Source organism: Chlorocebus sabaeus, chromosome 26, assembly GCF_047675955.1.
Source record: "Chlorocebus sabaeus isolate Y175 chromosome 26, mChlSab1.0.hap1, whole genome shotgun sequence".
Lineage (NCBI taxonomy): Eukaryota > Metazoa > Chordata > Mammalia > Primates > Cercopithecidae > Chlorocebus > Chlorocebus sabaeus.
In genome coordinates this window covers 17,254,376-17,268,605 of record NC_132929.1, presented here as the reverse complement: position 1 = coordinate 17,268,605, position 14,230 = coordinate 17,254,376, and the positions used below count along the sequence as shown (strand labels likewise).

Here is a 14,230-nt window from a genome sequence, read left to right as displayed (position 1 = left end):
TCCCAGCTACTCAGGAGGCTGAGGCAAGAGAATGGCGTGAACCTGGGAGGCACAGCTTGCAGCGAGCCAAGATTGCGCCACTGTACTCTAGCCTGGGCGACAGAGCGAGACTCTGTCTCAAAAAACAAAAAAAATGACCTGCTGCCGGCCGGGCGCAGGGGCTCACGCCTGTAATCCCAGCACTCTGGGAGGCCAAGGCAGGCAGATCACGAGGTCAGGAGACCGAGACCATCCTGGCTAACACGTTGAAACCCCGTCTCTACTAAACATGCAAAAACATTAGCTGGGTGTGGTGGCGGGCACCTGTAGTCCCAGATACTCGGGAGCTGAGGCAGGAGAATGGCATGAACCCGGGAGAAGGAGCTTGCAGTGAGCTGAGATCACGCCATTGCACTCCAGCCTGGGCGACACAGGCGAGACTCCGTCTCAAAAAAAAAAAAAAAAAAAAAAAAAAACACTTGCTGCTATAACAGGGACAAAAAAATAAAATAAAAATAAAATAGGCTGGACACAGTGGCTCACGCCTGAAATCCTAGCACTTTGGGAGGCCGAGGCAGGATGATTGCTTGAGCTCAGGGTTCAAGACTAGCCTGGGAAACATGGCGAAACTCAGTCTCTACAAAAAATACAAAAATTAGCCGGACATGGTGGTGAACACTTATAGCCCCAGCTACTCAGGAGGTTAAGGTAGGAGAATGGCTTGAACCCAGGAGGTCCAGGGTGCAGTGAGCCAAGATCACGACACTGCACTCCAGTCTGGGTGACAGAGTGACAGCCTGTCTCAAATAAATAAGTTAATTAAATATAAAAAATTAATTTAAAAAAATTACCTGGCCGGGCGCGGTGGCTCAAGCCTGTAATTCCAGCACTTTGGGAGGCCGAGACGGGTGGATCACAAGGTCAGGAGATCGAGACGATCCTGGCTAATACGGTGAAACCCCATCTCTACTAAAAATACAAAAAACTAGCCGGGTGACTGCCCCCACACCCAGCTAATTTTTGTATTTTCAGTAGAGACAGGGTTAGTAGAGCCACCACACCCGGGTGAAAATGAGAATTGCTGTGAGTCGGTTCTCTCACCATATTGATCAGGCTGGTCTCAAACTCCTGACCTCAGGGGGTCTGCCTGCCTCGGCCTCCCAAAGGGCTGAGACTACAGACATGAGCTACCGTACCCAGCCAATATTTCCTATTTTTTTTAATTTGATTTTTTTTTTAAATCACCTGTATTGCCACCACTTAAAGATAAATGATCACTTAAAATCTGGAAGCCAGTCTCATCATTATTCATTTAATCCAGGGAAAGAGACTCAAATAGGTCCCAATAATCTCCCAAAGATTTTTTTCTTGGAGAATAGATCACATTTACTCCTATAAACCATAGATTCCCGAACGCTTGTTTGCCTAAGCACATACTTAAAATATTTGCTCTATACCTCTTCTCCCAAGAACAGAGTCTAAGCAGAATTGATATGGAAATATCTTAATCCAGCTGTTAGTCCAGAGATGGCTCACCCATCCCTGCAAAAGTCTTATTCACCTGATTCTGATACAGAGGGAAAATGAATGACTTCACCAGGGTGTAGTAGTAAATGGGATCTAAAGAATAAAGCAGAGAATTAAAGGGATGTTCTTATACTTTCTCCATCCAGGAGGAAGTAGAGGAAATGACCTGGCACTTCTTAATCCGTTTTGAGAACTATGGGTCTACTGAAAGGTAAGCTCTGTTATAACCTTCAAAGTGCCCTCAAATGCACCAAACATAAGCGAAGAATGAGAAAATGAACACCCACTGGTCTGCATCTGAACCAAGTACAGAGGCCAGAGGATCTCCCAATGACCACTGTTCAAAAACCATCTGGGTAAAGGAAAGGATCCATTGTCAGGACTCTTGTACACACTCACATCCTGCTTTCCTAGGTGTACATGTATGCAACCCCACAGAACAACAGAAAAGTATTTTGTAAATATGCAATGAAGAAAACTTAAAAAGAGACTGGATGGAATATGTTTTCTTCCCAATAATAGAGACTGGCAGTTTGACTCTCACTGATGTAACAGATATTCTAATGGGCAACAATTACCTAGTGAAACAAGGAAGGTGAGTACTATATTCCCACATGTCACGCTGAGTGTGTATAGAATGTTATAAGCGGGTCCTCATTCTGTGAAGCAACTGTCCTTCTGGGCACTCAGTTGAAAGATGGGAAGAAACATAAGGCAGGGACTGGCTGCACTGGAACTGGGTGGCATTGAGATGCTGAGTACTTTGAGCATGATGAAGGCAGGAAAGTAAAGACACTTCAAGATTTCAGAGAGCAAATTATCTCTAATAGGTAACAAATACCCATATTCCTAGGTCTCAGGACCCAGCACAGAAACCATTCCAACCCAGTGACTCTGAACTGCATTTACAAGTGAAATAAAATACCTCTCAGTAAGTAGGGTTCAAGAATAACAGCTGGGACTGGGTGTGGTGACTCATACCTGTAATCCCAACACTTTGGGAGACTGAGGCAGGTGGATTACTTGAAGTCAGGAGTTCAAGACCAGCCTGACTAACATGGTGAAATCCTGACTCTACTAAAAATACAAAAATTAGCTGGGCCTGGTGGCGGGCGCCTATAATCCTTGTTACTCAGGAGGCTGAGGCAGGAGAATTGCTTAAATCTGGGAGGTGGAGGCTGCAGTGAACCAAGATTGCACCACTGCACCCCAGCCTGGGTGACAGAGGGAGACTATCTCCAAAAAAAAAAAAGAGTAACAGCTGGGCTAGTGACAAACTACACTGGGATGAGGGTCTAAAGAACTGGGATAGAGCCAAGCCTCTGATCAGAGAGGGTTTCCTCATCTATAAAGCAGGAATAATAACACTGCCTTGACCACCTACCAGGGTAGTATGAGACTAATAGGAGAGAAGAAGAAGAGTTTTAGAGCACACTAGAAACCAGGAAGTTCTACACACATGTGAGGTACTATATTATGAAAAGAAAATAATTTTTTTTTTTTTTTTTTTGAGACAGAGTCTCGCTCTGTTGTCCAGGCTGGAGTGCAGTAGCGCAATCTCAGCTCATTGCAACCTCTAACTCCCGATTTCAAGCGATTCTCCTGCCTCAGCCTCCTGAGTAGCTGGGACTACAGGTGCCCGCCACCATACCTGGCTAATTTTTTGTATTTTTAGTAGAGACAGGGTTTCACTGTGTTAGCCAGGACGGTCTCTATCTCCTGACTTCGTGATCAGCCCGCCTCAGCCTCCCAAAGTGTTGGGATTACAGGCGTGAGCCACCATGCCCGGCCGAAAATGAGAATTTCTGTGAGTCTGTTCTCTCATCTGTGGGGAAAAAAAGTTCAGATGATCTCTAAGACCCTGTAACATTGTAGGTTTCCATATGAACTGAATGTTATTCTGAGTCAAAGTAATTGTAAGAAAGGTTCTATAGTCATTACTCTAGATGCTGACAATGGCCACAGAAGAGATGTGTTTGACAGGGCACAGTTCCTGATTTAGGTGTTTTTTTCTGAAAATAAAAAAAGAGTCAGAGGAAGCTGGGTGGGGTGGCTCACACCTGTGCTGGGACCAGCACTTTGGGAGGCCGAGGCAGGCGGATCACTTGAGGCCAGGAGTTCAAGACCAGCCTGGCCAACACAGTGAAATCCTGTCTCTACTAAAAATACAAAAAATTAGCTGGGCATGGTAGCATGTGTGGGTAATCCCAGCTACTCAGAAGACAGAAGCACAGGAATTGCCTGAACCCAAGAGGCAGATGTTGCAGTGAGCGGACATTGAGCCACCACACTCCAGTCTTCTTGACAGAGCAAGACTCTGTTTCCAAAAAGAAAAAAAAAAAAAAAAAAAAATGGGGTCAGAGGAGTTGAAGAGCAAATGCAAATTTTTAAAATCCCAAGTGACAGGAGGCAGTAAATCCAATTTAATGTCAGCCTGAAGACATGAAGAATAACTTAGCTTTCTTTTCCTTTCTACTGTGTAATTAATCAGCCAAAGTACAAAAGACACTATTGTATTTCATCATCAAGCAATCACATACATTCAACTAGAAAGCATAAAGAATCCTTGCACTCAATCACAAAAACTTGTAATCTAGTTATGAAGACAAAAGCACAAGCAAAACAGAAATGATACCAAAAAATGCACAATATAATTAATACTACATTACATTGTTAGGTTGGGAGTGTTGGAATTTCTTGTAAATACATTTGAGCAATTAAACTAGTCCATGAAAATCACCTTATCCCAAATTCTTGCAATGAGATCTTAATGGTGTCTAGAAAGATGAGGAGTTACTGTCTGCTTGTCTACATAGTTAAGAACCAATGTGTAAGCCGGGCGCGGTGGCTCACACCTGTAATCCCAGCACTTTGGAGGCCGAGGCGAGCGGATCACGAGGTCAGGAGATCGAGACCATCCTGGCTAACACGGTGAAACCCCGTCTCTACTAAAAAATGCAAAAAATTAGCCGGGCGTGGCGGCAGGCGCCTGTAGTCCCAGCTACTCGGGAGGCTGAGGCAGGAGAATGGCGTAAACCCGGGAGGCGGAGCTTGCAGTGAGCTGAGATTGCGCCACTGCACTCCAGCCTGGGCGACTGAGTGAGACTCCGTCTCAAAAAAAAAAAAAAAAAAAGAACCAATGTGTAAAAAATAAAGCTTATGAGGCCAGGCACGGTGGCTCACGTCTGTAATTCCAGCACTTTGGGAGGCCAAGGTGGGTGGATCACAAGGTCAGGGGGTTGAGACCATCCTGGCTAACACAGTGGAACCCCATCTCTACTAAAAATACAAAAAAAAAATTAGCCAGGCATGGTGGCAGGCACCTGTAGTCCCAGCTACTTGGGAGGCTGAGGCAGGAGAATGGCATGGACCTCGGAGGCAGAGCTTGCAGTGAGCCAACATTGCGCCACTGCACTCCAGCCTGGGCAACAGAGCGAGACTCCGTCTCAAAAATAAATAAATAAAATAAAAAATAAAGCTCACGAGCATCTAAATAGCTGTCACTAAGTTCAAGCACTAAAGCGCAGTATTCCAGCCTAAACTCGATGGCATTCCCTGGCTTCCTGACCCCACGAAGAATAGATGCAGTAAGTTGGAAGTGTTGAAGAAGACATTAGCAAGAAATGAGCACAATGGTCACTTCTTACCAACAACAACAGAGGAGAAAGGAAGCTGTATAAAGCAGTACCACACAGTTTGATATTTTGGAAAACTTTTTTTACAGTACAGGAACTGTTATTCATAGTCATGGCTTTAAATCAACAGAAAAACTACTACATATATCCAACGGGCTGGCCGCGATGGCTCATGCCTGTAATCCTAGCATTTTGAGAGCCCAAGGCAGGCAGATCGCCTGAGCTCAGGAGTTCAACACCAGCCTGGGCAACACGGTGAAACCCCATCTCTTCTAAAAATACAAAAAATTAGCCGGGCGTGGCGGCAGATGCCTGTAATCCCAGCTAATCGAGAGGCTGAGGCAGGAGAATCACTTGAACCTGGGAGGCAGAGGTTGCAGTGAGCCGAGATTGCGCCACTGCACTCCAGCCTGGGCAACAGAGCGAGACTCTGGCTAAAAAAAAAAAAAAAAAAAAAACCTATCAAGTATTTTTATTTTTTCTTTTGAGATAGAGTCTCGCTCTGTCGCCCAGGTTGGAGTGCAGTGGCATGATTACCGCTCACTGTACCCTTGACCTCCTGGGCTTAGGTGATCCTCCCACCTCAGCCTCCTGAGTAGCTGGGGCTACAGGTGCACACCACCGCACCTAATTCTTGTATTTTTAAAAAGTCTTTTTATTTTTTTTAAATTTTTATTTATTTATTGTTTTTGTTTATTTTTTGAGACGGAGTCTCGCTCTGTCGCCCAGGCTGGAGTGCAGTGGCCCGATCTCAGCTCACTGCAAGCTCCGCCTCCCGGGTTCACGCCATTCTCCTGCCTCAGCCTCCCGAGTAGCTGGGACTACAGGCGCCCGCCACCGCGCCCGGCTAGTTTTTTGTATTTTTTAGTAGAGACGGGGTTTCACCACGTTAGCCAGGATGGTCTCGATCTCCTGACCTCGTGATCTGCCCGTCTCGGCCTCCCAAAGTGCTAGGATTACAGGCTTGAGCCACCGCGCCCGGCTATTTATTTATTTATTTATTTGAGATGGAGTCTTGCTCTGTCGCCCAGGCTGGAGTGCAGTGGTGCAATCTTGGCTCAATGCAAGCTCCGCCTCCCGGGTTCATGCCATTCTCCTGCCTCAGTCTCCGGAGTAGCTGGGACTACAGGCGCCTGCCACCACACCCGGCTAATTTTTTCGTGTTTTTAGTAGAGACAGGGTTTCACCATGTTAGCCAGGATGGTCTTGAGCTCCTGCCCTCGTGATCCACCCATCTCAGCCTCCCAAAGTGCTGGGATTACAGGCATGAGCTACTGCACCCAGCCTAATTTTTCTGTTATTGCCCCTCTAGCTATAATAATTTTTGTATTTTTAGTAGAGATGGGGTTTTGCCATGTTGCCCAGGCTGGTCTTGAACTTCCCAGCTCAAGCAATCCTCCCACCTTGGCCTCCCAAATTGCTGGATTACAGGTGTGAGCCACCACACCCTGCTGGCCATTTTTTTTTTGTAACCCCCAACTCATGATCGAATGGCTGCTAGCTCTCCTCTTCCTCATCTTGTTATTTTCGCTTCCAATTACTCTTGTTTGAATCCTTGATGTTTCTTCTCCTATCAAATGCTTTCAAGAAGAGGAGGTGATAGCATCAAAGTGCCACACCACAGCATTATGACCTTGGCCAATGTAAATCTTACAAACAGCCTTGCTTCTTAGTTTTACATGTGCCTCCAGATACCAAGAATAATTCAATCACCAAAAATAATAGGACAAATATATACTCTGTCATTAAATTTCAGTTTTTCCCCCAGCCAAGATACATTATACGTGAAACATCTACTTATTTCCTCACTAATACGACATTATACTTAATGTCCAGTGTATCCATTTTTTTCTGGATAGAAAACTTTCAGAGCTTCTCTCCATTTCCCCTCCCTGCTCATCAATTAGCTAAATATCTTTTTGCTCTAAAATCAGTGCATGTCTCTGATTTTATAAACAAATTACCAATTAACTTTTTAGCTCAGTTGTTCTTGACCAATTTTCTGTCCTAGCAAATCTGAGGGGACAAACGTATTTCTTTCTACCTATATTCATGGCTCACTAATGAAAATAAACAGTAAGAGAGACATACATAAGTTTGAAAAAACTCCAAGGCAGCTTCTGGTACAAGGAGGGCGTCCTCTGATGGAAAACTGCCACTTTATTTAATTATTTATTTTTATTGAGATGCAGTCTCACTCTGGCGCCCAGGCTGGAGTGTAGTGGAATGTTCTCAGCTCACTGCAACCTCTGCCTTCTGAGCTCATTCTGGGCTCAAGTGATTCTCATACCTCAGCCTCCCGAGTAGCTAGGACTACAGGTGCCCGCTACCACACCCAGCTAATTTTTGTATTTTTAGTAGAGACAGGGTTTCACCATGTTGGCCCGTCTGGTCTCGAACTCCTGACCTCAAGTGATCCACCTGCCTCAGCCTCCCAAAGTGCTGGGATTACAGGCATGAGACACAATGCCTGGCCTGAGAATTGCCACTTTAACAACCAAATTTCTAAAAGGTAGGCGATAAAGACACAAAAGTTGAAGAAACGAGAAGACATAGCAAACTACTTCAGTATGTGTTTTTTTACTCATGAAAGATGTATTAATAATCATTATGACAGTGGCTCACACCTGTAATCCCAGCACTCTGGGAGGCCAAGGCAGGCGGATCATGAGGTCAGGAGATAGAGACCAACATGGCTAGCACAGTGAAACCCCCTCTCAACTAAAAATACAAAAAATTAGTCGGGCGTGGTGGCATGCGCCTGTAGTCCCAGCTCCTCGAAGGCTGAGGCAGGAGAATGGCATGAACCCGGGAGGCGGAGCTTGCAGTGAGCCAAGATTGCGCCACTGCACTCCAGCCTGGGCGACAAAGAGAGACTCCGTCTCAAAAAACAACAACAACAACAACAAAAACCACATTATGAAAGGGAAAAAAAGAGCCACTGTTTCAAACTTTATATCCTAAGAATCTCTCAGAAGTCCCTTACCCAATCTAAAATGTCCACAGCAGCAATAAGTTTGAGCTCACAGTAATAACATTGAGTTATACAGTGGCTGGAAGAATTTTTTAATAAAGATTTTAACAGTTATTTTCTGAATTGTCCAAAATAATGAACTATTTGCTCTAACTCTGAAGGTGCTCTGTTCTAAGTTAGTGTCTTGAGCCAAAGAGACATGATGCAAACCGAAAAACAGGCATCTTTCAGAATGACCATGATATAGACGCTGCTCTCATGAGAGAGGGATTGGAGTAGAGTAAAATAAGCCTGAGGGCCTGGAGAACTAGAACCTGGAGGAAGCAGCAGGAGCTAAGAATCCTGTAGGGGAAAAGTCATTCAAAGGCTCATTTCCTACTGGGCAGGGTGCAGTCTATTGTCAGCTTTTTCTCCAATATGTGTACAAATCGCTGGGTAGTGTTCTAAGATGAGTAGTTTTTTACATCATTAAGCAGCTGCAAGTAATAAAGGGAACCCTAAACCATAAAGGATTTTATGGATGTGGATCTCCTCCAACACAAGTTGTGGGCTCCTCTAATGCTTTGGCTAAAAAAGGAGGAAGGGAATCTCAATAGTAACCGCTAAAGTTAGGACTCTGACCTAACTTTAACAACAGAAATATGAAGAATTAATGTGTTCCAAGCAGACTTACTGCTTGTATCTTAAGGAATAACAGAGACCACAAACACATTACAAGGTATTCCAGGCATAACACAGATTTGAACTTAATAGAATACTGAGTGGCAAGGGTAGACCACAGCAGCTGACTTCTGAAACATGAAAAATAAAAGTAGCTATAAGGATAGTGGGAGAGCCTGGGCGACAGAGCGAGACTACGTCTCAAAAAAAAAAAAAAAAAAGAATAGTGGGAGAGAAAATTATTTCAAGGTTTTTCTGTGTTATCTAGGCATTTAAAGAAAGAAAATAGAAAACAAAATGAAAAAGCAAATTATTTCATAGACTCCCACTGATTTTTTATTAATTTGAGAGAAATTATAGTTCCTCCATTAAAAACAAACAAAAGAATAAACTTTTGGCCAGGCATGGTGGCTCACACCTGTAATCCCAGTACTTTGGGAAGCCAAGGCAGGCAGATCACAAGGTCAGGAGAATGAGACTATCCTGGCTAACATGGTGAAACCCCGACTCTACTAAAACTACAAAAAATTAGCTGGGTGTGGTGACATGTGCCTGCAGTCCCAGCTACTCGGGAGGCTGAGGCAGGGGAATTGCTTGAACCCAGGAGGCAGAGGTTGCAGTGAGCTGAGATCACACCACTGCACTCCAGCCTGGCAACAAAGTGAGACTCCGTTCCAAAAAAAAAAAAAAAAAGAGAGGCTGGGTTCGGTGGCTCATGCCTGTAATCCCAGCACTTTGGGAGGCCAATGGGGCGGGTCACCTGAGGTCAGGAGTTCCAGACCACCCTGGCCAACACAGTGAAACCCCATCTCTACTAAAAATAAAAAATCAGCCGGGTGTGGTGGCACACGGCTGTAGTTCCAGTTACTGAGGAGGCTGAGGCAGGAGAATTGTTTGAACCCGGGAGGCAGAGGTTGCTGTGAGCCTTGCAAGATCATGCCACTGCACTCCAGCCTGGCAGACACAGCGAGACTGGGCCTCAAAAAAAAAAAAAGAGTAAACTTTCATGACTTCTTGCTGCAGAAAGCAATTTTAGATCTATTAAATTATTTAAGATTAAGAGAATATCACGGCTGGGTGCGGTAGCTCACATTCGTAATCCCAACGCTTTGGGAGGCTAAGGAGGGTAGATCATCCGAGGTCAAGAGTTCGAGACCAGCCTGGCCAACATGGCAAAACCTTGTCTCTACTAAAATACAAAAACTAGCCGGGTGCGGTGGGGCATGCCTGTAGTTCCAGCTACTTGAGAGGCTGAGGCAGGAGAATCACTTGAACTCAGGAGGCAGAGGTTGCAGTGAGCTGAGATTGCACCACTGCACTCTAGCCTGGGTGACAGAGTAAGACTCAGTCTTAAAAAAAAAAAAAAAAAAAAGAGATTATCACTACAGTTGATCAGAAGGGAATCACTCCAATATGCACATTCAGGGCACAGGTAAACACTATTCAGCTGCTAATTAAATTTCATTATATTAAATAAACATTTTTTATTTTACTGTTAACAAATATTTTCCTAGGCTACAGGGTAAGAATTTACATTGAAAGGTGATATCCGGCTTATCTCCAAGGAATTACTAAGGGGAAGAAAATACTTTAAATCAAATGGAAGACTTGATGTAATGGCTCACGCCTGTAATCTCAGCAGTTTGGGAGGCCAAGGCGGGTGGATCAACTGTGCTCGGAAGTTTGAGATCAGAACGGCGAACATGGCGAAATCCTGTCTCCACTAAAACTAAAAAAATCAGTCGGGCATTGTGATGCATGCTTGTAATTCCAGCTACTCGGGAGGATGATGCAAGAATCACTTGAACCCGAGAGGCAGAGGTTGCAGTGAGCCAAAATCATGCCACTGCACTCTGGCCTGGGGGACAGAGTGAGACTCCTCAAAAAAATAAAATAAACAAATCAAATGAGAAACATGTAGAAGTGTTTCAAATATCTGTCCCCTCATCCCTGTCTTCCATTAAGGTTCTGGACCGTTTAGGGCCTGCCATTGTTGGTAGGTAATTGGGGAAAGTGACCGTGGTCTAGACAATGAACAGTTGGATTTTCCTCCTTTGAAGTTAACACCCTTACTCTGAGGGATGTTGAATCGACCTTCCCAAAGAAAGATTCTTTTCTCTGCCGGGCACGGTGGCTCAAGCCTGTAATCCCAGCACTTTGGGAGGCCGAGACGGGCGGATCACGAGGTCAGGAGATCGAGACCATCCTGGCTAACACGGTGAAACCCCGTCTCTACTAAAAAATACAAAAAACTAGCCGGGCAAGGTGGCGGGCGCCTGTAGTCCCAGCTACTCGGGAGGCTGAGGCAGGAGAATGGCGTGAACCCGGGAGACGGAGCTTGCAGTGAGCTGAGATCCGGCCACTGCACTCCAGCCTGGGCGACAGAGCGAGACTCTGTCTCAAAAAAAAAAAAAAAAAAAAAAAAAGAAAGATTCTTTTCTCACTAAAGTATTTCCCATTAAACTATGGCATCCTTGATAGAATTTATTTTCTAACATGAAAGTGAGATTAAAAAGATGACTCAGACCGGGCGTGGTGGCTCACGCCTGTAATCCCAGCACTTTGGGAGGCCGAGACGGGCGGATCACGAGGTCAGGAGATCGAGACCATCCTGGCTAACACGGTGAAACCCCATCTCTACTAAAAAAAAATACAAAAAACTAGCCGGGTGAGGTGGCCGGCGCCTGTAGTCCCAGCTACTCGGGAGGCTGAGGCAGGAGAATGGCGTAAACCCAGGAGGCGGAGCTTGCAGTGAGCTGAGATCCGGCCACTGCATTCCAGCCTGGGCGACAGAGCGAGACTCTGTCTCAAAAAAAAATAATAAAAAAAAATAAATTAAAAAAAAAAAATAAAAAGATGACTCAAAAATTAAAAAGAGAGGCCGGGCACAGTGGCTCACGCCTGTAATCCCAGCACTTTGGGAGGCCAAGGCGGGTGGATCACGAGGTCAGGAGATCAAGACCATCCTGACTAACAAGGTGAAACCCCATCTCTACTAAAAATAATTTAAAAAATTAGCCAGGCATGGTAGCAGGCGCCTATAGTCCCAGCTACTCGGGAGGCTGAGGCAGGAAAATGGCATGAACCCAGTGCAGTGAGCAGAGACTGCGCCACTGCACTCCAGCCTGGGCAAGAGAGCGAGACTCTGTCTCAAAAAATGAAAAAAAAGAAAAAAGAAAAAAACATGACTACTGACTGTACCACTTCTGCAATAAGGCTGAAAAAAAAAAAAAAAAGGCTACAGAATGGCTACGCATGTTCTGCAGAGGGACCCGCTAGGTAATTAGCAGCACAATGAATATGACATTCAGTAGCTTTCATCACACCATTTTCTTTTTTTTTTTTGAGACACAGTCTTGCATTGTCACCCAGGCTGGAATACAGTGGGGCGATCTAGGTTCACTGCAACTTCTGCCTCCTGGGTTCAAGGAATTCTCCTACCTCCGGAGTAGCTGGGATTACAGGCATGCGCCACCATGCCCAGCTAATTTTTGTATTTTTTAGTAGAGACAGGGTTTCCCCATGTTGGCCAGGCTGGTCTCGAACTCCTGACCTCAGGTGATCGACCCACCTCAGCCTCCCAAAGTGCTGGGATTACAGGCATGAGCCACCACGTCCGGCCTTCCTTACACCATTTTCTTTCCCCAATAAATTCTTGTAGATCTTACGTTGTAAGTCTCAGTTTAAGGAAGTGAGGCCAACAGGAGCCACCAAAATGAGGACCCTCAACTATCTAATGGTCCCAGAAGCTGAGGCCCTCCACACCCACCTCATCGTCACTGTCAGACGTCTCCGAGTCTGACGAGGCTGCAGGCTGACTCACAGGCGGCTCCTTCTCCTCAGAGTCACTGCGCTTTCGCTTTGCCAGGGACAAGAGCTCCTAATGGGACAGAAATAGGCACATCAGTTTTGTTCAACAGAGAAAGAATATCCAAGAATAATAAAATGCCCACCCTCTCTAGATCTTTTTTATATTTTTGTGCTTTCAACCAAAGGACACTGTCACACGGACTTCTATCAGCATGAAGAGACTGACTGCTAGGATTCCAAGGTGCTGAAGAAATGTTTACAAAATCTGCCCCACCTTTTTAATGGGAAATATATGTCTCAAGTTAGACAGGAACTGGAACCAAACTGGAGGCTATCCCCAAACTGTTCCTGATTCTACCCTAAACAACAGAAGCATTGATTCTCTGGGACTGGTAAGAATCACGTTTATAAAGGTAACCTACTCACTGTTTTAACTGGTATAGCTAGCTAACCTTTTACTGTATTTTATGGTAAAATTGGCATTTGTGGGGCAGTTTTGAATAAGCTTACAAACTGTAATTTCTGAGGTCATTTTATACTCTGAATACTTAAACCAGAAAAAGTGTCCAGTGTTTAATCCAGTTTCTGACAACAAGCAGTAAGTGTGCTGGCCACTACACCAGAATCCTAATTTCACAAGCCCTATTCTCCCATTCACCCACCTCTGCCTTGTCCTGGTCATTTAAGCGAGATGACAGTAAGAAGGAAGTACCAGTAAGTAAGCCATGACTACAACCGAGATTTGCTTTGTCACATGGTTCCCTTCTCACATGAAGTCTCCCCAACTCAGTCCAGTCGCTCAACAACACAACAAAAGGTTACTTGCTCTGCTTTCTGCTAATACCAATATCAGTCCACAATTATACTGTACTCACTAGATGCCAGGTACTTTTTTCTTTTTTTCTTTTATTTTGAGACAGAGTCTCACTGTGTTGCCCAGGCTGGAGTGCAGTGGAGCAACCTCAGCTCACTGCAAGCTCCACCTCCCGGGTTCACACCATTCTCCTGCCTCAGCCTCCCAGTAGCTGGCAGGCGCCCGCCACCACGCCCGGCTAATTTTTTTGTATTTTTAATAGAGACAGGGTTTCACCGTGTTAGCCAGGATGGTCTTGATCTCCTGACCTCATGATCCACCCACCTTGGCCTCCCAAAGTGCCGGGATTACAGGTGTGAGCCACTGTGCCCAGGCCAATGTCAGGTACTTTTCTAAACATCTGATATTTAATCTTTACAACAACTGATAGCATTACCATTTAAAGATAATGAAAGAAAAGAGATTTTTGTTGTTGTTCTTGATTTTTATTGTTTGTTTGTTTGTTTGGAGATGGAGTCTTGCTCTGTCGCCCAGGCTGGAGTGCAATGGGACAATCTCAGCTCACTGCAACCTCTGCCTCCTGGGTTCAAGTGATTCTCCTGCCTCAACCTCCCGAGTGGCCAGCACTACAGGCACATGCCACCATACCTCCGTGATTGTTTGTATTTTAGTAGAGACGGGGTTTCACCAAGTTGGCCAGGATGGTCTCAATCTCCTGACCTTGTGATCTGCCTGCCTCGACCCCCCAAAGTGCTGATATTACAGGCGTGAGCCACCAGGCCTGGTCTCTTGTTTTTGAGACACAGCCTCACTCTGTTGTCCAGGCTAGAG

At 45.2% G+C, this 14,230-nt stretch overlaps 1 protein-coding gene across 1 annotated transcript in view; it reads right to left on the bottom strand.

Annotated features, from left to right (window-relative positions):
• Nucleotides 1–14,230, bottom strand: part of RTF1 (RTF1 homolog, Paf1/RNA polymerase II complex component) — a 67,529-nt gene that overhangs the window by 36,329 nt on the left and 16,970 nt on the right. The window contains exon 2 of the mRNA XM_008016959.3: nucleotides 12,545–12,655. Coding sequence (XP_008015150.1) covers nucleotides 12,545–12,655 — 111 coding nt within the window. The remainder of the gene's footprint in view (nucleotides 1–12,544; nucleotides 12,656–14,230) is intronic.